At 43.5% G+C, this 27,502-nt stretch overlaps 1 protein-coding gene across 2 annotated transcripts in view; it reads right to left on the bottom strand.

Annotated features, from left to right (window-relative positions):
- Window positions 1-10,434: 10,434 nt before the first annotated feature.
- The window catches only part of LOC120540074 (ETS1-related protein), a 31,425-nt gene continuing 14,357 nt past the window's right edge, over window positions 10,435-27,502 (bottom strand). For both annotated transcript variants that reach the window (XM_039770548.1, XM_039770550.1), the window contains 5 exons: window positions 24,410-24,484; window positions 20,596-20,835; window positions 17,936-18,172; window positions 15,945-16,063; window positions 10,435-11,565 (listed from right to left, as the gene is read on the bottom strand). In XM_039770548.1, the coding sequence (XP_039626482.1) occupies window positions 11,335-11,565; window positions 15,945-16,063; window positions 17,936-18,172; window positions 20,596-20,835; window positions 24,410-24,484 (902 nt within the window). In that variant the 3' untranslated portion in view covers window positions 10,435-11,334. The remainder of the gene's footprint in view (window positions 11,566-15,944; window positions 16,064-17,935; window positions 18,173-20,595; window positions 20,836-24,409; window positions 24,485-27,502) is intronic.

The raw sequence follows: 27,502 nt of genomic DNA, 5'->3' as shown, positions 1-27,502 counted from the left end.
TCAAAGACAGCACATGAACAACTGAAAATATTAGGTTAACTGAAATAGGATTTTTATGTTGATTCCCTCCACCATGACTCACTTTGGTACAAACACATTTTTTTACTTTGCTTGAGATCTGAAACCAAATATTTCAAGCTCCAACACTAAATGACTAATCTTAAGCTGCTTGAAAGAGAAGATTTCCGTTGAATGAACAACATCAATGTTAGACTTTTTTCAGTGTACAATAAATAACCGTGCTGTTCCTGTTTCAAGCTCAGTAAAGCTGGTTTTGCTAAAGTACTGAGACTGAGCCTCGTGTTTTGGGGTCTCGCACGCCACAATATACAAAATTCTAAGGGTTGTCTGTCTGTCACGCAAAAATTTGTGAACTGCTGGGCCTTGAACCTTGATCATGGTGTTAAAAGAAAGCTAATGATGTGATACGCGTAACGCGACCCAATAATTGGAGGTGTGGGCTACCTCGGCTACATAATTGGGCTTTGGGTACTTCTCACAATAAGCGGTGGTGTGGCTACATGCCTGTGGCTGATGGAGAAAGAATGGAGGTTTGGGCACGGGGTACTGCTGACCACAAGAGAACTGCAGTAAAATCTACATTGCACAGGCCAACTGATCATTTTCATTGCAAACAGCAAGTCACATGTTTTTGAATTCAATATGGTGGAATCCTTCAAATATCTGGGTACAACTATGCCAAACCCTCACAGCTGGGAGATGAATGCCACTTCACTAAGAAGGCCCAGCAGCAATTGTACTTCTCACACCAACTAAAGAGATTAAATATCGCCAGGCCAATCCCAGTTCAGTTTCACAAAGCCATCATTGAAAGCGTAATCAGATTCTCCATTGTTGCCTGGTTTGGTTCAGCAATGGCACACTCCATAAGTAAATGATGGCGTGTTGTGAGGTCTGCTGAGAAAATAACTGTCTGTGCTCTTTCATCTGTAGCAGATCTGTAGACATCTCGTGTCACTAATTGCATCGAGAGGACCACCACAGGTTCAACTCACCCAGATCATCACTTACTCCAAAATCTCCCCTCTAGTAAAAACTTCAGGTCAACTCAGTAGTTTCTTTCCCAGAGCCACAGCCATCTCAAACCAGTAATTGAGCCTGCCATCTTTGAATATTCATGTGTTCTGTCATATACTGTATGAAGGTGTGTGTCTGTTGTCCAAGCCCCGGTCCTGGTGGACCACAGTGGCTGCAGGTTTTCATTCTAACCATCTTCTTAATCAGTGAGCTGTCTTTGCTGCCCACTCAGACCCTTTAGTTGTTTCATTTTCCTTAATGAGCAACCAAACCAGAATGAGACACAAAATGAGCTGCCACATGACCAGCTCACCTGAAAATGAAGAATAGTGAAGGTCTCGGTCATGTGGGTCTGCTCAGGTCACCCAAACATCTTGACGGTGGTCTTTAAAAAAAAAAAACAACAGAAAATCAACAGTCGGCTGTGGCAGAACGAGAGTAGAGACAAGGCCTGATGTTCAATAACGGCTTTAATTAACAGCGAGAATCGACTTCTCATTAAGAAACTGGTTGGAGTGAAATTGGCTGGAGTTTGAAGACTCAGCTTAGCTGGTCATCTGTCAGCTCATTTCACATCTCGTTTCTGTTTGGCTGCCATTTAATGAAGAAGCAAATCGATCCTTAAAAACGGGGCTGTTCAGATGAAGGGAAAAAGTGTTAATTAGCACTGCAAACTGCTCGCTGATTAGGAAAAGGGTTAGAATGAAAACCTGCAGCCTCTGCGGCCCACCAGGACTGGAGTTGGGCACCCCTGGCTGCACACAGTGTTTCTACATGTATTGGGTGTGCACTATGCACTCTCACCGGCACATCATCATTTATACACCTACTGTATGTTTTATTGGACTATTCTGTAACTTTGTGTGAATATTTTCTGTTTAACTGATGCTATTCGTGTTATTTGTAAGTGATGTTGTGTTCCATTATAAGGAGCTCCAAACCTACCAACTCAAATTTCGGTACTTTAAGTGCTGGCAAATAAAAGTGATTCTGATTCTAAAGTATAAAACACAGGGGCATTGCCAGCTTTAGTGGTTATTCAGGGCTTAGCCAACCCCCAACAATGAAATGCAAGGGGGGGTCCCCCATTTGGTTTCACTTGGGTTGTACTTTGTCAAGCATGCACGCCTGAGGGTCACCATCCAAGCTTTTTACAGGTATGTGATACCAACGTGAGCCGATAGGGGGCGCTGTCACTGACTGTCTTGTCATTTTCTTCTTCCACAGTCTCGAGAAACTCCTGAGTGAGGACAACTTGACCCGACACCTTCTGGTCCCTGAGCTTCAAAAGGAGGCGTCCTTAATCATGGAGATGACCTGCCTGACTGAGCTCTGAGTCAGAAGACACATCAGCAGGGCCAAATTAACTAGAAGCCACTCCACTACGGGGTGATTGCCTTTTTTGTTGTTTTCTTATGCTATCAAGCTTTGTTTTTTATTGTGATGGGCATTGTCAGTAAATTGGGAGGGCAGTGTTCACATCCTAAAATATTCCTGTATTGTCGACCTTCCTTCATTTGGGTGACCACAATTTAAATATTATCAGAATGAAGAGCTATGAAGATTAGGGCATGGACAGCAGAGAATATGCTGTCAATGATCAGCCCCCCCCCCCCATAATGATGCCACTGATAATGTCCTATAAATACATCTTAATAAAAAGATAAGTGCGCTGACATATGGAAAGTTGCAGGTTCAAATCCTCATTACTGCCAAAGGAGATCCTACTCTGTTGGGCCCTTGAGCAATAGTGACCCTTAACATGTAATTGCTCCAGGGGCGCTCGCTGTACAATGGCTGACCCTGCACTCTGACCCCAAGGGGTATGCAAAAATGAACAAATTCCTAATACAAGAAATTGTATAAGGCGAAATAAAGAACATATAATAAGTGTCTGCCTAGTTGCTGCGTCTCTGTAATTTCAATAGCTGGCACATCACAAACATTACCACTGCTTTTACAAATCCCATAGCAAATGGCATAGGAGGAGGAGGATAGGAGCAGGCACTGATACAGTGCGCTGCCGCAACCACCACATGACGAGCCACCTCAGGATCCCAAATTTGGACCTAAACGCAGCCGTGCAACAGATGGCACCTCAACACCACACTAGTTTGAATGGAACAATGTGAAGTTTTTTTTACAGTGGCTGGAGTGCCAATCCTGTCACCAACCCCTGAGTTTTTCCTGCAGGTTAGAGGACCTGCTTGCCGGGCTGGATGCAGGTTAATGTCATACCCAGGACTGAGCATTTATAGGTGAAGGGCCCAAAGGAGTGGGATCACTTGTGGACTCTACGGGATTCAAACTGGCATCCTTCCGAGTGCTGGCACAGATTCTTAGACTCAGAGCCATCACCAAATGGCATAGAACAGAGACATTTGCTTTGCATGTTAACACTGAGGTCTTTGTGAATTACTTAGATTTCCACGTAGCACAGCTAGTAAGAAAAGGGAAAAAAAACAATGGTGTTCATGACAACACAAATATCCAAAACAGCTTTGACTAATTGCTTTATGTGTGAATTATTCACTGAGGTTGTATGCCCGTTTCTGCCGTTAAACTGACTCAGTTACCTTGACCACGATGATCAACCTGTCTTTGTTTGGAGGTATTTTACAGACTAAATAAATACGCAAGAGTAAAGTACAAGAACTGTGAAATGTGACGATGAGTAAATAATAACAGCATGAAGTGTGAGTATAAGTAATTAAATGTGTCATTATATGTTTGTTACTTATTAAAGTATTTCTTATAAATACTTCATTTATTTATTTCACTGACACCGCACCCCATGTGGAGTAAAAGTTGTGTCTTTATCTCTTTAAGGTGGAGAGAGCGGGCTCTAGTGACTACTGTTAGTTGATTGGTGAATTGTTCACAGAGTGCGTGTATGCGCTTTGTTTGATTGGTAAATTGTGTGGCTCATGCGCATGCTCAAACTAGTGACCCCGCCCGGCGGATTCGACCGCAAAGAAATTTCCCTGTTTGAAGCGGCGACGTTAATTTTGCAGACTTAGAATTTATGATTAGAAATTTGCACGTGAAGTGTCTCTTGCTGTAATTGTGTCACTTGTTGGCTGACGGTTTACGGCTATTCTGATGGCGATTTGCAAATCAAGAAACGGGACTCGTTAGAACAAGCGATTAGTGGAAGGGATAGTTTTCAGGTCAGAGTCCTTTTCATGCTTCCTGCGATGACTGAAATAAATAATTGACGAAATAATTGAATAAATACACAAAGAAGTAATATATTTCGTCACACATTTAATTATTTGTATTAACATTTCTTTGTGTTCATATTTATTTATTTACACATTATTGCACGGTTCATGTATCTGTGTAGGTATGTTTTATTCTGTCTGAAATCTGCCACCATACCCGTGCACCCGCTCCGATCACGTGATTATACCAACGCCCGGTATTTTGAAGCCATCTGTAGCGCTTAACCAGAGTGCTTTGGGATTTCGCGCAGGCGCATTAAAGTGTGCCTTTTTTTCATTTGACGCATGCTCCGTATACATTTCTTTTGAGTCTGGAGGTCTGTAGCTAAAGCCTTGTCATATGTTTTCTTAAAGATGATGTGTAACGCGCATGCACATCTGCTTACGAATCTCTGATCATCTCATTAATCTAACTTATTAACGGAAGCAAAGAAGATTAAAACTTGATTAAAGGAAAGGCGGAGATGTAGATAAGTGGTCGGCTCAGTAAATCAGCAAGTTAAGAAGGTCCATCAAACTGAATGAAGTTTCAAATGAATTAGTGAGCAACGAGTACAGTGTTGAATGGAAAGTAGAAAATTTAGGGACAACAAATAAATAAATAAATTATCTATCTATCTATCTATCTATCTATCTATCTATCTATCTATCTATCTATCTATCTACAAGACTGCATTATAGAAGACGTCATGATTTTAATTGATTTACTTGATTTTACAGTACAGTATTTCTCCCAATATAATGAGCCCAGTGGTTTAGCGACCCCCTGTGGCTGCAGGGTTTTGTTCCAAACAAGTTCTTTTGGCATTCTAGCCTAAAAACAAACTGAATTCAACAGTAAAAATGTACAAGTTACAAAGGAACGTTTGGTGAACTTTGATTATATTTATGTGTTTATATAAGATGACCTACACTCATAGGCAGTTTTAGACGGGGGCCAACAGGGGCCAGTGTCCCTGTAGAACTGGCCCTGGCCCCTGTGCTGAAGAGATAAAATTTAAATTAATTACTTACGGTGATGTTCTCTGCCCCCATGAAAAAACACTGCCCCACCCTGGCCCCCCTGGTAAATTTGGTCTGGAACCACCACTGTCTACACACTATTTAAGAGATGCAATGGGTTCCCTTTCATTTGTTTACTCGTTTCGAGCACAGAAGGATGAAGTGATTTTGCTCATCATGGTCAGACAAAGTCAGCAGCAGAATTAAACATCCTTAGAGTGTGAAGCCCTAAGTTAACCAGCATTATTAGAAGGTGCATATATACTGTATATATGATTGGCATGAGTTTGGTCTTTCTGCCCCTCTGTCTCTCTGCCGATTTCCATCTAGAGAAGACCATCCATCTGTCTTGCTGGCCATGTTCAGAGCGGCCACCCGGCCAAATGCAGACGATGACCTGAGGAGAGCTGACCAGAAACGATCTGAACAGGGAAACTCGAGTGTAACTACAAGTTTATGTGCCACCTGAAACTACACATATAGCACTACCAGGTTGTATTTTTTGCCAGGCCACATTACACTCACCTAAAGGATTATTAGGAACACCTGTTCAATTTCTCATTAATGCAATTATCTAATCAACCAATCACATGGCAGTTGCTTCAATGCATTTAGGGGTGTGGTCCTGGTCAAGACAATCTCCTGAACTCCAAACTGAATGTCAGAATGGCAAAGAAAGGTGATTGAAGCAATTCTGAGCGTAACATGGTTGTTGGTGCCAGACGGGCCGCTCTGAGTATTTCACAATCTGCTCAGTTACTGGGATTTTCACGCACAACCATTTCTAGGGTTTACAAAGAATGGTGTGAAAAGGGAAAAACATCCAGTATGCGGCAGTCCTGTGGGCGAAAATGCCTTGTTGATGCTAGAGGTCAGAGGAGAATGAATGGGCCGACTGATTCAAGCTGATAGAAGAGCAACTTTGACTGAAATAACCACTCGTTACAACCGAGGTATGCAGCAAAGCATTTGTGAAGCCACAACACGCACAACCTTGAGGCGGATGGGCTACAACAGCAGAAGACCCCACCGGGTACCACTCATCTCCACTACAAATAGGAAAAAGAGGCTACAATTTGCACAAGCTCACCAAAATTGGACAGTTGAAGACTGGAAAAATGTTGCCTGGTCTGATGAGTCTCGATTTCTGTTGAGACATTCAAATGGTAGAGTCAGAATTTGGCGTAAACAGAATGAGAACATGGATCCATCATGCCTTGTTACCACTGTGCAGGCTGGTGGTGGTGGTGTAATGGTGTGGGGATGTTTTCTTGGCACACTTTAGGCCCCTTAGTGCCAATTGGGCATCGTTTAAATGCCACGGGCTACCTGAGCATTGTTTCTGACCATGTCCATCCCTTCATGACCACCATGTACCCATCCTCTGATGGCTACTTCCAGCAGGATAATGCACCATGTCACAAAGCTCGAATCATTTCAAATTGGTTTCTTGAACATGACAATGAGTTCACTGTACTAAAATGGCCCCCACAGTCACCAGATCTCAACCCAATAGAGCATCTTTGGGATGTGGTGGAACAGGAGCTTCGTGCCCTGGATGTGCATCCCACAAATCTCCATCAACTGCAAGATGCTATCCTATCAATATGGGCCAACATTTCTAAAGAATGCTATCAGCACCTTGTTGAATCAATGCCACGTAGAATTAAGGCAGTTCTGAAGGCGAAAGGGGGTCAAACACCGTATTAGTATGGTGGTCCTAATAATCCTTTAGGTGAGTGTGTATGGCACTAGTTATAATAAAACTTATTATCTATAATACAAAACCAGATGTGTATGTTTCTCCATCCTGTTCTGGTGCTTTTTTTTTTGTTTCCTGAGGTCAAAGATTTTAAAGGATTTCTAACATATGAGGGCTTTACAAGGATTTGGAGGCATTTTATTAATGTCTACAACAGGGGTCCCCAACTCCGGTCCTGGTGGGCCCCAGTGGCTGCAGGTTTTCATTCCAACCCTTTTCTTAATTAGTGACCTGTTTTTGCTGCTAGATTTGTTTCCCTGAATGTCTTCTTTGTTCCTCTTAATTACTCCATTTCTTTCCTTAAATGGCACCCAAGCAGAAATGAAATGTGATGTGAGTGAGCCAACAGGAGACCACCTAAGTCAGGGCCTCAAACTCCAACCAGTTGCTTAATCAGGCGCCAAGTCATGTCGTTCATTAAACTCGTTCTTTAATTCCATGGCTTCTTGCTGCTCTCATTGTGCAATAACAGACGTTTACAACATTGTCGATTTTCTCTTTTCTAAGAGCACTGGGGACCCGAGCAGAACGCCATTCCTGAGACCTTCACCTTTCTTTATTTTCAGGTATTGTATGATGGTCACAGTTTGCTGGTCCTGTTAATGTTCATTTTGTATCTCCTTATTGTTTGGCTGCTAATTAAGGAAAAAGAAACAATTAAGGGGTCTGAGTCTTCAAGAGCAAGTCGAGTAAAATTAACTCAAAAGAAGTTAATTAGCAGCAAAAACAAGAAAAGGGTGAGAATTAAAACCTGCAGTCACTGCGGCCCTCCAGGACCAGAGTTAGGACCCCTGGTATACACAATAGAGAGTATAAACAAGACAAAACAAGGACATTTTTTATATTTTCAGACATTTAAGTGTAGTTTTGATCTTTAAATGCTGGTTTCCCAATTTGTTCGGCCTAGTTATGCCACAGCCTCAGGTAGTAGTGTGTAGGCTGGCTGGGTTAGGGTGAGGCTATTTAGGACAGGCCACTGAGGATCCTGGCCTGCTGTTGTGACCGGCTGGGAGGCCTCATATCCTTTTAGCTAAAGCTCTGACTCCAAATTATAAGGAAAGGCAGCCAGTCACATGAGGCCATTGTATAGTTTTCCACATCCATGTAAAATTATGGGGGTGAGGGAGAAATACTAGAATATCTAACGGTAATCCCACTCAGATGATCACAGAACATGTAAGCTCTACGTAGACAGCTACCATGTTTTACTATTATAATGTTTTGATTTCTCCAGTGCCTTCAATACCATCCAGCCATGCCGGTTAGCTGGTAAACTCAGAGATACTCGATGTAAGTGGATGAGCCTGTGGTGTCCTGGATCATGGACTTGCTGTCCACCGGACTAAAGTTTACAAGGCTCACAATAATGAACAGGCCTGCCTCATGTTCTCTTCACCTTGAGCACCCCAGACTATAAATATAACACCGGGTCATGTCACTTGTAGAAATTCTCAGATGATTCTCTACTTATGGGGTGTATTGATAAGGAGAATAAGACAAAGGAGAGGAGTCAGCAGTGAGCTCATATTTTTCTGGTGTGAAGAGAATTGTCTGAAACTTAACATCAGCAAAACCAAGAAAGTTTTTGTTGACTTTCACTGCATCAAAGACCCTCTATGCCCAACTCAACATTCAGGGAGTGGATATGGAGGTGGTGCACTACAGCAAGTACTTGGAGATCCACATCAATGTCACAGAGAGTGTTTTACATAAGTAATATGATAGTTATAATATGTTACTAACCCTCACCTATTCTGTTTCTCTTCTCGCTACTCAAATGTGGCACTTGGTGCCACTGCCCACCTGCCAAGTTGTTTTACCTGCCTAAGAAAAATTCATCTCTGATGGAGGATCACAGGAATCGTCGGGTAGAGGGGTTCTTTCATCGGATTGGCTGGCCCAATGCTGTCTCAACTGTGGAATGGCCAATAGGGGAAGGCAGCTTGATGGCTGAGGTCTCCAGGACTCTGAACAAATCAGAATCCTCTTATGTGATATCATCTACTGTTGAATTCTGCTCTGTCCTTGTAATATTTCTATTGTACTATTATATTTCATTAAGGATTGTTTGTGTTCTGTGTATTTTATTGTATTGACCCCCTTTTTTTTGACATCCACTACACACCCAACCTACCTGGAAAGGGGTCTCTCTTTGAACTGCCTTTCCTGAGGTTTCTTCCATTTTTTGGGGAGTTTTTCTTTGTCTTCTTAGAGGGTCAAAGCTGGGGGGGCTGTCAAAAGGCAGGGCCTGTTAATGCCCATTGAAGCACTTCTTGAGTGATTTTGGGCTCTACACAAATAAATTGCATTGTATTGTACAGAGAAACTAGAGAAGGGCAGAGCAGATTCTTTTTTCTTAGGAGACTCTCCTGCACTGCTTTAATGTCAGTCATGACATCTTCACATCTTCTACAACTCTGTGATGGAGAGTGTGGTGTGCTCGGTCGGACATTATCACTTCAAGAGAGGCCCATCAAGTCAACAAGCTGATTAACAAGACAGGATCAGTTATGGGACACCCTCTGGACCTGCCGGAGGTAGTAGAGAATCAAGTAGAAACTGAGTGCCATTATGAACAATGCTACAAATCCTCTGTGTGACGCACCAGTGTGGTGGATTTTCAGATAGCAAATTATTCAGCAGAAGTGTGTCAAGAAATGCTCCTGAGGCTTCTTTACACTTTGTAGTGCAATGCAACTGGAACTGGGACAGCTCTTTTTTATCTTTAGCCAAATCAGATTTTTTTTTTGTTATTATTGTGTGTATTTATTATAATATTTGTGTATTTTCTTTGTTATCGAACGTCTGTAAAAAAGCCAAATTTCCTCCTTGGGAGAAATAAAAATGCTATCTATCTAGTGTAGGATGTGAATGCTGGATACTGTACCCATAATGCACCAGCGCTAACTTTTATGCCGGCGTTTCTTAACCTTTAAGTATTTGCGACCCGAGTTTTCATAACAGTTTTAATCACTCCCCGTAATGTTTTTTTGAAACCCTAATAAAATGTATTCCTATATTTTTTGCTGCCGATACACCGCTACAAGTTTTATTGTACCTACTTAACTTTTATCGACATTGATTTAACTCTATATTAATTTTTCTAGTATCAGAATGTACTGTAGTTTAAGTTCATTTGTTTTGGTTTCAATAGATGTATTTTTCATATTTTTGATTCTTGTTTTCTTTTTTTCACGTCTTCGCGCCCCCTTTTTTGTTACTTCGGGGGAAGCGCCCCACAGGTTGAGAACCGCCGATTTGTGCCATTGACACTGTTTAAAATAGAGATTTATGAAAAATATTAGAGCAAATTCATGTGAATAACAGAGAGAGAGACAATTAATAATCAGTTTGAAATGGGGAAAAAATGATGGTTAAAATTGTGAATCTCAACCCCAGTCCAAAATATTCTTCTTAATATGTTTTTATTATAATATGATAGGAGTAAAAGTACAGGAGATAAATTTAAAATATTATTTACACTATTTATAGTTCAATTTTATGTATTTAGCTACACAGTTTAAAGATGGAACACCTTGATATATCCCAGGATGCACCTGGTATATGCAAATTAACACACTCAAAGCTGGTCACGCCCCTCCTGGGTTCAGCTAAGGACTGCAGTATGCCGCCATATTGAGCCGGTGTTGAAGGTGACAGCAGGAACTACAATTGGGCTCACTTGAACGTCCGTTCAGACAAGTCATTTGTGATTCATTTCTGCTTAATCCAGTTTATTATTATTACTATAGCCAGTATTAGGACACCATAGAGTTTACTGTCCATTGTGTGTTCCCCTAAAATTGAGGCCACAGCTTCCTGAACTTTCAGATGCTTTCACTAGGAGATGTCCCAAATCAGCCTTATGCAAGACTTCAACACAAGGGGTTTTTGAACAAGGCTAATAAAACAGTGGTGCCCACCATGGAGTGAAAAAGAAGAGTCCCGTGACATCATGAGATGTGAAAAATCAACCTGGGACATGGAGAGGGGATGGCCTTTGGGTGATGAACCTGAAGAACGAGAATGTGCTGATCATCTCATCTGGATTTCGACAGCAGAGGAGTCCTTAATGTGAGCCCACCCAGCCAGATTCCTCCATCTTCTTAAGACAATATTATAACGTCCTAAATTGCTGAAATCGTTCAGACTGTCATTGTTTTAGTGGAGCAATTGCAACAGCTAAGAGGATCTCAGAGGAGATCAGTTGCTTTCTTCATCAAGTTCTTTCAAGTGCCAACAGAAATGTGTAGTTGGAAAGGCTGTGCCGCGATCAGCTGGCTACAGGTGTCTAGACGTCTGTGGAGGTCAGTAGCACTGCGGACTCGGGGTGCCCTTCACCCTCACATTCAGGCTGGCGTGCAACTCTTCTGCCGTCTTCCCCAGCATGCTCTGCACGTCGCATACAAAGCGGTAGACGTAGCGCTTGCCGCCGGTTTTGTGGATGATATTCTTGTGGTAGTAATACCTCAGGCCACGGCTCAGCTTCTCATAGTTCATCTTTGGCTTGTTTTTGCACTTTCCCCAGCGTTTGGCCACCTACAACAAAGCAGACATTAAAGTTAATTCTTTTATCTGATTAAACAATCCATCCATCCATCCATTGTCTGAGCGGTCAGCAGCACCTGAGCTAAGAGAGAAGTTAACATCAGAGGAGCTGCCAGTCCGTCTCCGGGAATACAGAAGTCTGAAGTGTTTGGGATGTGGGAATGAAACTGGAAAGAAAAGGCACGGAGAAAACTGCCGATGTCCTCCATTGTCATTGGTTGTGTCTGAACGGTAATATTAGTAGACTTTATATCTGCAGAAGTTGTTTGGTTTATCTGTTTTACTGAGCTTGAGATCATCTCTGGGTTTATCTTCCACTACGAGTAATGGCGCACTGCTTGATAACGTGCAGTGAAAACACTTGACTTATAGTTTTAATCCTCTTTCTCTTACGTTTATCATTCATTTGCTCAGAGGTTGATGCGCTTGCTGCTTCCTGAGCACCTCTTCTCTTCTCCACCCTTAGTGGCCTGCTTCTTCTCTTCATCCGTCGGCATCTTTTCGAGTTAAAACTGATTAAGTGAGTGTTTGTGTTGCAATTACTTAGTACGTTTTCTTTAATTTTTCACTTAAGTCTTCAATCTGCCTCAGGAATGATTTAAGATATGAAGAGGTAGGGGAAGTGATGGCGAAGGTGGCAGGGAATGAGAACGGCGCCCGTACACATGCGCCACACGGTCGCCCTGCTGCCCACTGCCAAGAGTTGATTCTACAATAAAATAAAAAGACGAATAACCTTGGAGGTCAATCGTCACCCTGAAAGCGGATAGTAGATGTCACGTAGTATATGTGTACCAAATATCAGGTCAATCGGTCAAACAGTTTGCAAGCTACAGGTGAGTTAAAATCCTGGACAGACAAATGGACTGCCACGGTGGCATATTATATAAGAAGATTACTCCTTCACACTTGTGATGCTGGACCTGGGATCACAAAGGAAACTCGAAGCCTTGGATTCCAAGGCCCTGGAATGACCTTTAAAGGACACGCCCAGGAAGTGAACCAAACAGGGCCCAGTGAGATCAAGAATGGCCTGGCCTCTTCCAGTCACGTGTCACTGTTGCTTCTAATTAAAGAAGAAGCCGCGGGCAAAGCCTGCAGTAAACATAGGAAGCACTTAAAAAGCCGGAAGTGACTGGGATTGTTAAAGAAGAAGTAAGATCCATAATTAAGAGGGTGGGAATTACGAATATGGCAGTTCATGTGGGATAAGAGTTCATACGGTGAATGATATTACGCAATTCTGTTCAAGTTAAACACTTTATATGTAGATCTGGAAAGGCGGGAATATGGATGACAAGACTCAGGTTTGGACATATGGGCTTAAATTCTAATTTAGCAGATCAGAAAGCAGGATACAGAGCTGGAGGTGGCAGAGTTAAAGATGCTAAGATTTGCATTGGGTGTGACGAAGATGGACAGGATTAGAAATGAGGACATTAGAGGGTCAGCTCAAGTTGGATGGTTGGGAGACAAAGTCAGAGAGGCGAGATTGTGTTGGTTTGGACATGTGCAGATGAGAGATGAGGGGTATGTTGGGAGAAGGGTGCTAAGGACAGAGCTGCCAGGCAAGAAGAAGGCCTAAGAGGAGGTTTATGGATGTGCAGAGAGAGGACAGGCAGGTGATGGGGGTGACAGAACAAGATGACGAGGACAGAATGATATGGAAGTAGATGATCTGCTGCGGTGACCCCTAATGGGAGCAGCCGAAAGAAGAAGAAGAAGAAAAACAATGGAGTGTGGAAGAAATGTATGACTCCAGAAACTGTGAAGGGTGTGTTAATCTCTCTCTCTCTACTCTATTATATATATATAGTGACGGGCGGCCGGGTCCCATGCCTGGACGGGACGCCCCTTCTACAAATGTTCCGGGGGAGCAATCATGGACTGCTCAATACCTTCCCCAGGACGCTTGGTGGCAGCCTCCCTGGCTGAGGATGGTGCCTCAGTTTCCTGCAGGGCTCCATGGGAGATGGAGTTCTCCACAGCCCTGTTGGGATCTGGGCTGGTCGCCAGAGGGTGCTGCATGGGTCCCTGAGCACAGCTGGACAACTCTGCAGCCCCGCCCGGAAGTGCAAACAGAAACTGGTGATCAAGCACCTGGAGCACTTCCGGGTGGACTATAAAATGGGCCGGCAACCACCACTCAGGGCCAGTATCGGGAGGAAGAGGACAAAGTTGCCAGGGAGGAGTGGTGGTGCCAGAGGAAGGATTGTGTTGTGTGGAGATAAGTGTTTTGGGACTGTGTATTGCCTGTGGAGTTCACAGGGAAGACGTGCCCCACAGGTGAAAAAAAATAAAAGTCTTCTGTACTTTTACACATGCCTCTGTGTAAGTCTGTGCTGGGTCAGGCGCTATATAGCATGTAGTTCACTATATATATATATATATATATATATATATATATATATATATATATATATATATATATATATATATATAGCAGGGGCTGAAAGCTCAGGAATAAAAACTACTTTATGATGCGTGATTCATCTTCTCCCTTTGTGGATCTCCAGCTGCAAATATGCAAACTGTATCACAGACCTTTGCTTTCATATATATATATATATATATATATATAAAATCCAATGTCTGTCTGCTTTCACAAGAGAACTACTTAATGGATTTAGATCGGGTTATTTTCTATACTTTTCTTGAACATTCAGTTGATTTAGTGACTTCTCTATTATCATAGTTCAGTTGCGGCACCGATTTATTCGGGTGAATTTGAGAGAGCAGCTGTGTGCCAAGGCGAGAGGGAGGCAGGACCTCAGGAGTGGGGAGCCAGGCAGGACCCTCCTCACTCACGCGCCAGCCTCCGTTCAAGTCGCTCTACCTGTCGCCACATGTTGGAACGCACCCTGCCTCCGCTTAGCTAGCGATACCTGTTTGTTCAGCAGACATCATCACCTAGAGATTGTTAAGGAGTAACGTTTGACGTTTGTGAGAGAGAGAGATCACAGCTATGTTTGTTTTAGAGGGTAGCTGCTCATTGGCAGAGATATCACAACCAAGTGCTCTTCTCCCCACGTGGCAGACGCTCTCCGGTCAGACATGAACACCATCAGATACAGTGCCAGTGTTGGATGTTGGAGCGTACCCTTCTTCCACTTGGCCAGAGATACCTTGCCAACTTTTTACATTTTTGCCAAAGAGATCACGGCTCCATTCTCACCCCTGATAGCAAAACCAAAAATATTGAGGCCCTCAGATACGAAAGCTATCAATATAAATTCTTCTCAATACAAATGATTACTTTTTTTTATTGATTTTTAAAGTTTGTTCTGTTTCACTACTAAGTGGGCAGAGCCGCGGGGGACAGCTAGTGATATGTATAAAACATTCCGCAGAATGGGAAAGTATGTTTCAAAGAATACAAGAAGGGACAGAGGCGGTTAGTGTAAGGGATTATCTGGAAGGAGAAATCAGAGCCGTTGTTGTGTTTGCTTCAAGGAATGAGAAAGGATTGTGTGTCCCTGTAGATCAGAGAGTCTGCTGCCATAAGTGACATTTTTAAGGGGCTGTGAATGGCCTTCTATTGCCTAATTTACTGAAGAGCCTGGTGTGGCTTTTAAAGACTATGAACCATTGGATTGAACGAAGCCTCCAACAACCTTCTGGAGGTCTACTACCTCTTTACTCCATGTTGGACTGCACCGCTTTATTGTCATAAATGTTACAGCACACAGCCAGCTCCAGGAAAACGTAGAGTTAAATAAGATAGCAGGGCTGTGCTCATCAAGGAGGTAGCGACCAGGATGCTGAAGGATACAGGTAACCTGACAGTTGCTGGTTCTGCTGGCCTCCGTCCTTTCTTGAAAACCGTTTGAGGGTGGTCTGTCCCCGATAGGCCCTGCCTGTTCAGAAGCCTCACAAAGGTAACAATCTGGCAGCAGGTGACGTTCTGTAACTCAGCAAGAGCAGGCAGGGCTCTTGAACAGCTCTTGGCCTTTGCAAAGGTAGTTTGAGATTCAGACCATGGAGAGGAGAAAACTGAGGGTGTCATCTCTTTAGGTATTTCAGAGGTTTAGTGATGAATGTTTAAGAGAAAGTTGCCGGCCCTTTAGTAAGGGTTCAAGAGGCGAGTATTGTGAGATGTTCATATCAAAAGAAGGCTAATAATGAAGGCATTTCCAAGATGAACATGTCTACCATTTTGTAGTGAGCTGGCACCCCTGCCCGGGGTTTGTTTCCTGCCTTGTGCCCTGTGTTGGCTGGGATTGGCTCCAGCAGACCCCCCGTGACCCTGTAGTTAGGATATAGCGGGTTGGATAATGGATGGATGGACATGTCTACCATTGCAATTAAAAAGGACCTTTGGAGTTTAAAGTGTCTTTCATGGACTTTAATGATAAAACAAGTGACCTCACCTCATTTGGATCAGACAGCTTAAACTCCCATCCGTCTCCAGTCCAGCTAATGAAGGGCTGGCAGGATTCGTCCAAGAGAAGCTCGAGCAGAAACTGCCAGAGTTGGATGGGACCTGAACCTGAAATGAAAAAAAGTGGTGATGTGAATTGGGCCAACTGTGGAGTTTTGGGGGGCTGCATATGTGGTGCACTAAATCGTTTACCACATCTTTATCAACTTCTCTGTGGGATTCGATGTGCCTGATCAACCTTCTCCATATGTTCGGTCCTGCACCTCTTCCCCCAGTCAAAATCTTTTCCTCCAAATCTTCTGTTACTTTATCATCTGCCTCACTTTCCCTTCTGCATGTCCATCACTCTTTTGCCCACATCTTCATTGTCTCTCTTCATCACATCTCCATTCCACTTCAGCCTCCTTTCCTGTACTTTCTCTCACTGTCATTGCACCTCTAATGGTCTTATTTCTTATTCTGCCCTTTTTTTGGAACTCCACACTTCTATCTCAACCTTCTCACGTCTACCACATCATGAACTGCTGGTCTAAAAAGCCTCACCTTCAACACCTTGCTTTAATTCTTTGATCACACAAGACTCCTCCTGATAGCTTCTTCCAATCTTTCCATCCACACTGCACTCTGTGGGTTATCTCTGCATCTAATTGTCCATTTTGGGCTACCTCTGATCCTTGATATTTAAACTCATCTACTCTTTACAAAGCACACTGAAAATATGGTTGGTCTATTAATTCCACAGATATCCCTTTTCTGTCCTGCTTATTCTAACTCATGGGTGTTGAAGGGAGCGGGTCACCCATCAGCCAACTTTATCTCCTCCCTTGCCCCCCATTGGGCCTGGATAGGCTCATCATGTTATTTTCCAGCCAGGGTTCCTCCCCTGACTCGGGTTCAAATGCATCTTTTTATGTCTTCTTTGTTCATTTTTTTTATGTTAATATTGTTTGTCATTTAGTTTCTATGCATCTGCATTTTGCATTTTGAGGGTGGTCCCCCAAGAGGTGGGGCCACCTGATGATCACCACAAGAGACTGCTGTGAGTCATATAAAGGCTGAGGAGAACCCACAGGTCCCTTGCGGTTCATGTAAATCTGCTCATAGTGTTGGGGACTTTCCCCTTTTTGAATATTCTGGGCCTTTTGTGAATTACTGGATTTTGGACTATTCGTGGATGTCATTTTCGGAGAGTGTCTTCTATTGGAATATTTTGAAGGCATTGCCTTCTGTGCCTTTTCCCTTCTACTGTTCGGAGCTTATTTTGTACCACAGGCAATTTTTTAAGTAATTCGTTTTATTTATAAAGATTCCACATTTGCCCTCATTTTAAGTAGCCGGGGTTTGGTGATCTTTCCCCCTCTAGTGGGCACTTTGAGTATTTTTGGGAACTCTTTAGTTCATACCACAGCAAACCCCCCACCACAAGAAATGGATTAAGGGGACTTGAGAATGACCGACTGACCGATGTGCATCTTCATCACCGTCACTTTTGTCTCTTTCCTTGTGAGGAATACCATCATGTCGAGCTGCCCTGATAAAGCCGCCCAATCCATTGAGTTAAAATGCTGGTGTTTGGTAGGGAGGAATAAATTTGAAGTGTTGGTTTTTCAGATAATTTGTGGTTTAAGACCCCAAATCAAGCTTTATTTTATAGTGTGAAGAAAATGATTCTTTCTAATGTAATTTCCACTTCCACTTCCATGTTTTGGTTGTTCAATGAAATAGCAGCTTTTCTCATGTGAAGGCTGAGGTGGCGCGTATTTGATTATGTTAGGTTAAAATTAAATGAAGATATTTTCACGCAAGTGTAAAGTCACCTGGCAAACTGTTTGTTTCTTTTGGCGATTATACAGCTTAAGAAAGGAAAATAAAAGCAATGAACTCGATAGTTTTCTCCAGTGTCCTAATGTGGTTAAATGAGATTTTCTAGAGATAAACATTGCCGATCGTTCCATAATCTCAGTAAGATTGTGGTTTTACCTGAATAGGCCACCATTCCAGACGGCTTCTCCAAGCAGTGCCTCGGCGATATAATACTCGTCGTTCTGTGTTTGGCCACACGAGGGCAGCATGGCGATGCGGACTGCGCGGGCGCGGAGTAGTCGGGGAGCAGAAGGCTGCTGTCGGGTGAGTAGTTGTAGCCTTGCCAAGAGAATGAGGGGTCCACCTCTTGTTTGTAAATCCGGTTGTTTGAGAAGTCCTGCTCAGCACCGCAGCCTAGGTGAGAAAATAAAACAGGTGGGTTACATACAAAGTTTTAAATGGAATATGAAAAAAAAAAAAAAAACAATTAGAAATCTACACATTTCACATTAGAACCACAGGTTGCTAAAGCCCATCTTAAGAGTTCCAGGACTGGATGGCAGGGCATTGTGAGGCTCATTCACACACACACACACACCGATTATAAGCCAGTCTAGACATGCCCACCAGGGCTGTCTTACCAGCATTATGGGCCCCCCTGGGCAAAGAAGTGCTCAAACATACATAAGCATCAGAAACATCACGAGCCCCTATGCTCCTGGGGCCACTGGGCAGTGCCCATACGTTAAGATGGCCCTGATGCCCACTAACCTGCACCAAAACCAATAAATATACCGGCACAAGGAGAACATAGAGGCAATGCAAAAAATGGAGATTCGACTCCAGGGGCACCCAGCAGACATGTTGCGTTTGAAATAGCAGAACGTTCTCAAACCTGCTAAATCCGATTCAGGCTGGTTGGTTCCAGAGCCTATCCTGGCAGCACTTGGTACGAGGCAGAATGCAGGCCTTGACAGGGTGATAGTCCATCACAGGGCCCACTTAAACACACACACACACTCACACAGTGGTCAATCTGGACATTATTCTCTAAAAAAAAAATAAAGTCGGAACCCTAGAATCCCCAAATTTGGGTTCAGGCTGAAAACATTGCAGACAGACAGACCGACATCCCAGCTGGGGACCCCAAAAAGTCACTTAGCTCTCTTAAGCTAGGAAATGGGTGTGATAGGAAAGGCACTCTATAATTAATAGAAGCTAAAGGTACTATATGAGAGAGAGAGAGACAGCGTGAGGAAGAGGAGGAGGAGAGTGGAAGGCGCTATACAGAGAGGCATGAAACACACTGTATACAACAGAGTGACAGATGAAGGCACACTCTGACAGGTAAATCGACGCTACAGGCGCTATATAAGGGAGAGAGTGATAGACAACGACACAATTTAATAGACAGAATAGACAGACGGAACGTTCTAGCTGAGGATCCCAAGAGGTCGCTTAGCTCACGTGAGGCTCGACTGTATGGCAACTTCTTCGTATCACATTGATATTTGTCTGTAATTTCCTCCATTTTAATGACTGGATTGTAAAGATTCCCTTTGAGCTTCGGTACATTAGTGTGATTATTAAAGTGGGTAAGGTTTTTGGACTTCAAACCCTGTAATTGGGGATTAAAAATCCCACTTCTGACACCATGAGCAAGTCACTTCACCTGCCTGTAATCCAGTTTGGAATCTAAACCAGTTGTATCTCAAATATTGTAAGTCATTTTGGATAAAGGCATCAGTTCAATTGTAAGTATAAATAACATTTTCATGATAATCTGGAGGCAGTGGCACCCTGAGTTCTTCTGTGCACTGTAGTGAGGAGCAGGCCGTTTAACGCGGTGCTCTAAGATGGCAGCCATGACCTTTAATTTTAGGTTAAACATACAATCCCAACTAAAGACAGCCCATCCATTCAGCCAGCCTTTAATTTTTCCCCAAACTCCATTCATTCGGTGCAGTGGGCCTGAAATTTTGCATTAAATAGAAGAACCAACCCTGGGTGGGATGCCAGTCGGTCGCAGGGCACACTTCCATGGCTAATGTTAACCTGACAGCTCATCTTAGGAGTTCGAGGGGCAGTGTCCCTGCTGGAGTTTGACTTTGGGGTTGGGGGGTCCAAGGACTGCAGTGTGGTGACAATAATAAGCCAAAGCCCCCCATGGAGGACTTGGAGTGACAGGTTTACAGTCTGAGCTTGTCTCCTGTTTCCCCCTCCATGGATGTCAGCGTCTAATGGCGTAACAGCACAGGTGTGAATGATTTTTGCTCAACTTTGCATGTTATTTGACTATTCTGGGGTCAGATACGTAGAATCAGATTAAGCAACACGTTCTTTGGCAGTTGTGATGAAGAGATTGGCAGGAACAAATCCATATGGGCATCACCATTGGCCAGGATCAGGCACTCTTAAACCCAAAAAGAATGTATTAGGAATTTGAAATGGAGTGGCCTGGTGGTTAGTAGCGCAGTCTCATAGCTCCTGAGTCCAGGGTTCAAAACCCAGACACCATCTATGAGGAGCTGACATGTTCTCCCTGTGCTTTTACTCCACACTCCATAGATGTCTGTGTTAGGTTACCGTCTGACTCTGAATGTGTGTGTGTGTGAACTGGCATGGACTGGCATCCCACTCAGGGCTGGTCCCACCTTGTTTGAGATTGCTGCTGGGATAAGCAGCGGCTTCTTGTGTCCCTTAGCAAGTTCTGTGCCATCAACAGCAATGTTTACATCAGCGCCACTTCAACTTCTGTCAAATCCCCAAACTGAAAAGAATCGTTTAGCAACTTCTGTAAAGTCAGTCCCATCAATTCCTACAAAGCGGATCTCTACCTGCACGATCCGGAGCGCCGCCATGCTCGGGGTTCAAGTAGGGCTCCTGCTTGACTGGCAGATACTGGCTGGGCAGTGGTGCCATCCCGCCATCCGCGGTGGTGCTGCTGATGTACTCCCTGTGCAGGGCGCTGGAGTTGACGCAGTGCAGGGTCTGATAGGCTTGACTTAAGAAATCGGCTTCTTCGTAGCAAGAGATGGGGACGCTCTGGTTGGGGTCAGAGGGTCTGCCAGCGGAAACTACACAACAAAAAAAGAAAAAGAAAAGAAAACAAAAGAACAAAATGTTTAGAAGGAATGTGCCATCACGTGACAATCCGGATGTTTCAATGAATTGTTCAATAATGCTGTGAGCCAGGATCTTAATAATAATAATAATTATAATAATACATTTTATTTATAGAGTGCCTTTCTAAGGTATAGGGGGAGTCTGGTCACAAGTCTAGTGTTCAGGGTTCAAATTCTGGGCCAGCTGTTGTCTGCTTGTTTTTGCTTTGCGCCCTCCCCCACCGTTACCTATCCTCTATGGGGGAGGAGCCAAAGCTTTTGATTCGTCAAAAATTTCGATATGCAGTTTTCGACGGATCTCTGCGTTTAAGGGTCCCCTGATACCAAAAACATCGATATCTATCTCGATGATGGGTCAGTGTCTGTCTGTCTGTGTGTGTCACAGTTTCTTGAGGGTGGTCGAGAGCTAAAACATCTGGACGGGAAAATACCAGACTCGAAACTGAAGCCTGCTACGAGATGACGACGTGCCGATTAGTTTTCGAGCCATATTGTGTGAGAGAAAGAGGTGCTCTAGAGCAGTGGTTCTCAAACTGTAGGGTGGGCCCCCCTAGGGGGGCATGAAGTAACAAAAAGGGGGACACGAAGATGTGAAAAAAAGAACACAAGAATCGAAAATATGAAAAAATACATCTATTGAAACCAAAAAAAATTAACTTAAACTTCATTCTGATACTAGAAAAGTAAATATAGAGCTAGATAAATGTCGATAAAAGTTAAGCAGGTATAATAAAATATGCATCTATGATATAACATTAAATAAAAAAGAACAAATTGGTATTAGTGGGCTCCTTTCAAAAAAACGTTAGGGGGAGCACGATTCAAACTGCTATGAAAACTCGGGTCGCAAATACGTAAGGGTTGAGAAACACTAGAGGAACCGTCAAATACCGTAATTCTACCATTCAATTATGAATTCTTCTCATCATTTGCAATCGTAATGACCTATCATATGATCAGAAAGCTCAGAATCAGAGCGGGAAATCCATCCATCCACTATCCACCCCACTATATCCTAATACAGGGTCACAGGGGGTCTGCTGGAGCCAATCCCAGCCAGCACAGGGCACAAGGCAGGAAACAAACCCCAGGCAGGGCGCCAGCCCACCACAGGGTACCACACCCACGCTAGGGACAATTTAGAATCACCAATGCACCCAACATGCATGTCTTTGGACTGTGGGAGGAAACCCACGGAGACACGGGGAGAACATGCAGACTCCACGCAGGGAGGACCCAGGAAGCAAACCCGGGTCTCCTAACTGCGAGTCAGCAGTGCTACCCACTGCGCCACCGTGCCGTCCCAGAGTGGAAAATAATTCCTGAAATGTTATCGAATAGTTTGTGTAACTTGGTTCCTAGGGGCGCTAAGCCTACTAATGCTCACATCCAAATTTTTTGCAATTTGAAAGTATTTGCATTGTGTGCGCAGTAATTTCTGGTGAAATGTATGGACGGTTGTGTGTGGTAATAAACATTTTATTAGATAGATAGATAGATAGATAGATAGATAGATAGATAGATAGATAGATAGATAGGTGAAAGGCACTATATAATAGATAGATAGATAGATATGAAAGGCACTATATAATAGATAGATAGATAGATAGATAGATAGATATGAAAGGCACTATATAATAGAGATAGATAGATAGATAGATAGATAGATAGATAGATAGATAGATAGATAGATACTTTATTAATCCCAAGGGGAAATTTACATAATCCAGCAGCAGTATACTGATACAAAGAAACAATATTAAATTAAATAGTAATAAAAATGAAAAAAATAAAAATGACAATAACTTTGAGTAATGTTAGCATTTACTCCCCCGGGTGGAATTGAAGAGTCGCATAGTGTGGGGGAGGAACGATCTGCTCAGTCTGTCAGTGGAGCAGGACGGTGACAAAAGTCACTATTATGATTACACAACAGTAGTCCTTGGTTTCAAATAATACTATTATTAGCTCTAATTTGTATTGCTGTGCTCCAATTATAGATCATACTCATTCTGGAAGAAAAGGCTGGCAGGGTGGCATAGTGGTTAAGACTTTGGACTTCCAATCCCACTACTGACACCATTTGATCTCGAGAAAGTCGCTTCATCTACCTGAGCTCCAATTGGAAAAACAATGATTGTTGCCTGCGGTGGGCTGGCGCCCTGCCCGGGGTTTGTTTCCTGCATTGTGCCCTGTGTTGGCTGGGATTGGCTCCAGCAGACCCCCGTGACTCTGTAGTTAGGATATAACGGGTTGGATAATGGATGGATGGATGATTGTTGCCCAAATGTTGGAAGTCACCTTAGATAAAGGCATCAGTCCAATAATAAGTAAGCTTACTGAGGCTCACGTCCAATTTTTTTTTTTTTCTTTCAGCATCCCCAAATTTAATGGCCCTGTCACATTACACGACTTTTAGTTTAAGACTGCATTCACATAATCTTTGCCAGTCTGGTGCCCATGACAACCAGTCGTGTAGTCTGCCATCCCCAGTGACTCAGATCAGCCAGTCTGTGACTCTCCCCAACAAAGACAAGCAGGTTTGATTCCATCTTTAGTCAAATTGACGGGCTTGTGTGCGTGCGTGTGTGGGATTTGACCACCAATGAGGGCTCAGATGGAGGTACAATGCATAGAAATTCAGTTACGGGGAAAAAAAGAATGTGGTTTGTTGGACCTCGTAAACAGAAGAGGGGACTCCTCTGTTGGATGCCTCATGTCTGAAGGACCACAACAGACAACAGAGGCCAGAGACTGCAGCTGAACTTGCCGAACCGGTAAACCCCTTTTGTATGGGCATCAGCACTACCAGACAACCCGGGATTGTGACACTTGAGAAATGTAAAACTGCAGAGTCGGGTAATCTGACATCCCCAGCAATTCTAGTCTTGTAATCTGACATCTTCAGGTAAAGACATCAGCAACCACAGTCGTCAAATTTGACATCCCTTCCGACTGGAACTCATGTAATGTGACATCGGCTTTACCTAAAGTGGCCTTGGTGTGACTTGAAGGGACAGATTTGGACTGGTGTCTGTTCATGACACCCACTGGGCCAGCACAGAGTCACCGATAACCTGACACTCACGTTTGTGAGATTTATGATTGTAGATAGAATGGGGGGTAGTAAGACAGACAGACAGACAGCCAGTCACCATGCAATTCGATGCAGTAGAAGTCAGCTGATAAAGTTCAATTCCTCTTTGCTCAATCAGAGCAGACGTGGAGGCTCTGGGTTTGTGGGAAGCCCCTCCATGTGAGGACAAGAAACGGACATTGGGGAGACCCCGTGTGATTGATAAGCAGTGACGGGGTAACCTGCACAGACACAGGAAGGACAAACCCCCCCACAGACAGCGAGCAGGCTGTTCTTCTAGATCTGTAAGACAGCTGCAGCCCTAATCTCTGTGCCGCCATGCCACTGTAGTGTATGCACATCCGAATTCAAGGTGTGATTAACTGGACTTACATTTGAGCTAATTCAGGCAAATTTAAAGTATTAAAAAAAGAAGACTTTCAAACCAACCATTTGCATATTCCGTCCAACCCTGGAGATCCAAGGTAGTGTCTGCTTCAGCATGGCCGGGGTCGCTCCTGCATCCTGAGAATAAATGAATGAAGGACATGAGGTAAAGATAAGGTAGCCGCATTAAAAAGCATTCATCTTGGCTGTCTGAACAAATAATAAGTCTCTTTCATACTTATTAACTTTGTAAAGTATTAATCTTGCAGATGGCACAGTAACAGTTTTAAACACAGTGGATGAAACCAATGGCATCCAGTTTTTGTTTTTTCGGAGGGCCTTTGTCTAAGGAGACTTACAATATCTGAGATACAATTGGTTCCATTTGTTTAGGTTTTTCCAATTTAGAGCACAGGCAGGTGAAGTGACTTGCTCATTGTGACACACTGGTGTCAGCGGTGGGATTTTAAAGTCCAAAGCCTGCCCGCCTGCATATGCCATAAATGAGGGCTGCAGGTAGCTTGAGTTTAGCACACCGGATGAGATGCCAGTGGGATCTTCACTCACCATAGGACAGCGTAGACATGCCAAGTACCTACACAAATACAGCATGTGAGGGAAACTCACAATGGCACAAGGAGAACAAAGACAGCAAGTGCTTCAAAACTAGCTCCAGCAGCAGGAGACCCCCAGACACGTTACATTTACAAATACTGTATACAGTCAGTCAGTCATTTCCCTAACAATACAGGGTCATGGGGGTCTGCTGGAGCCAATCCCAGCTAACAGACAGTGCAAGGCAGGAACAAATCCCCGGGCAGGGCGCCAGCCCACCGCAGGGCACACACACACACACTAGGAACAATTGTAGGATCGCCAATGCACCTAACCTGCGTGTCTTTGGACTGTGGGAGGAAACCCACGCAGACACGGGGAGAACATGAGAACTCCATTCAGGGAGAACCTGGGAAGCGAACCCAAGTCTCCTAACTGCGAGGCAGCAGCGCTACCCACTGCGCCACCATGCCACCCTACTTGCATACATAACATGACATATTATCCTGGCATCCTGGCCTCGGGACCCCTGCAGATTTTATTTTTTTTGTTTTCTGTCCTCCCTGGCCATTGGACCTTACTGTTGTTCTATGTTAATTAGTATTGCCTAATTTTATTTTCTTATATATTTTGTCATTTTTTTCTCTTTCTTCATCCTGTAAAGCACTTTGAGCTTCATAATTTGTATGAAAATGTGCTCTAAAATTAAATGTTGTTGTTATTCTCTAACCTGCTTAATCCAATTTAGGGATTGGGGTCTTGGGCCCAACCTCACAGCACTGAGCTTAATGCAGGAGCCAACCTTGGACAAGATGCCCGTCCATCTCACAGCCTGCACCTCCACACACTGACATGACGCCAAATTCGATTTACCAATCAAACAGGAGAGGAACACAAGAAGAGCTGAAGATAAACCCAAACAGACAGGGAGGACATGCCGCCTCACCGCTGATCTGGATCAAGCAGGTTAGACGAACGCGTGACAAATAAAGTCTTAGAGCTTAGTCAACATGGGTGGTGCGGCAGTGAACACACACAGCAAATGAATCAACTAGCAGGACTTTGTGGAGGACTCATCCTGACTCATTTCTGAAGAGGACCCACCAGGTGGCGACCTAGAGGCCACATTGGCCAACATTCTAGATTTAGGTATCCGTCAACGGGAGATCAAACGTGTTGTTCAGGAAAAGGATGTCTGGTCTGCTCTGCTTAGCACGCTACAGACATGACACTCACTCACCCTGAAAGGTGGATCTGTAAGAACAGATGGACAGAGCTGCAGTCGAAAAGACCCAACCAAGTATAAAACAAAAGCACAAAGCACCCTGCTTCATTGGAATGGATGGACTTTGCATTGTAAACTGAAATTATAAACGAGATCTACAGACAGAGGACATTACATTACTTGTTGAATCTAAACTGACCCACGCAGATTCCCTCATGGAGGGATAGGCTCTGCTTTGTGTGAATCTGAAGCTCAACATTAAAGTGGACAATTCGGGTACTGGTAAGAGATGGGTGGGAATTGACTTGATGTGTGTGTGATAGACCGGCATCCATTCAGGTTTCTTTTTCGGATCAAATCCACCTTAATTAAAAGATACGTGTCTGTGTATCTGGTTCCGTAGCATCCGGTTGCTGTTTCTGTCATTCCAACAGATGGCACATCACAAACATTAACACTGGTTTTACGAATCCCATACCAAAGGGCATATAATAAATACAGATGCAATCTCTGGAGAGACCTGAAAATAGCCAACCATTGATGGTCTCTATCCCACCAGACAGAACATGAGAGGATCTGCAAAGAAAAATGGCGGACAAAAACCAAATCCAGGTGTGTAAAGCCTGTCACATTAGTTACTTATAAAATGCATTGCATCTGTCATTCCAACAGATGGCACATCACAAACATTTATAGTAATAAAATGCATTGCAGTTGTCATTCCTACAGATGGCACATCACAAACATTAACACTGCTTTTACGAATCCCATACCAAATGGCATATAACAGACATATGCATTTCATAGTGCAGTGCATACATTTACTTTGATCAGTGCCAGTCAAAGCCCATTTGGAGTCCTAGGTGGTGTAGATGGATGTCACCCCTCATTGTCTATGGTGGGTAGTTACTATTAATAGACTTTAACAACCTGGGGTTCCTTTGTGTAAATATTGCAGACTTTAAGGAGTGTGCACCCCCTTGTGCCCAATTGTACTTTTCAGTGGGTAGCAGTGCCCACTCAGTATCATCATAATTTGAGGACCCTCCCCACCCAGTGTCTGAAACGCTCACCCTCTAACTTTCATAAAATCCACCCCTCAGATGATGGCACCCTATGTCACCTAATGGATTGATCAATTCTGACATTGGTTACTTAGATTTCAACCCATCTTAGACGGGTATCACAGCTGGATTTTATTATAAAGAAAAAAGAAAGACATAAAACATCAGTATATTTTAAGAATGAGAATGAACAAATAAAAAATACAAAATCAGGCCCTCCTTGTTCCTAACTTAACCTCATTATTTGGTGCCTAAAAAGGGAAAAAAACAAAACATGAGCCTGTGCCAACTTCTGTTTTGCTGTCACACATG

The sequence above is a fragment of the Polypterus senegalus genome, chromosome 12, assembly GCF_016835505.1.
Source record: "Polypterus senegalus isolate Bchr_013 chromosome 12, ASM1683550v1, whole genome shotgun sequence".
Taxonomy (NCBI): domain Eukaryota; kingdom Metazoa; phylum Chordata; class Cladistia; order Polypteriformes; family Polypteridae; genus Polypterus; species Polypterus senegalus.
This window is presented reverse-complemented; position numbering and strand designations above follow the sequence as displayed.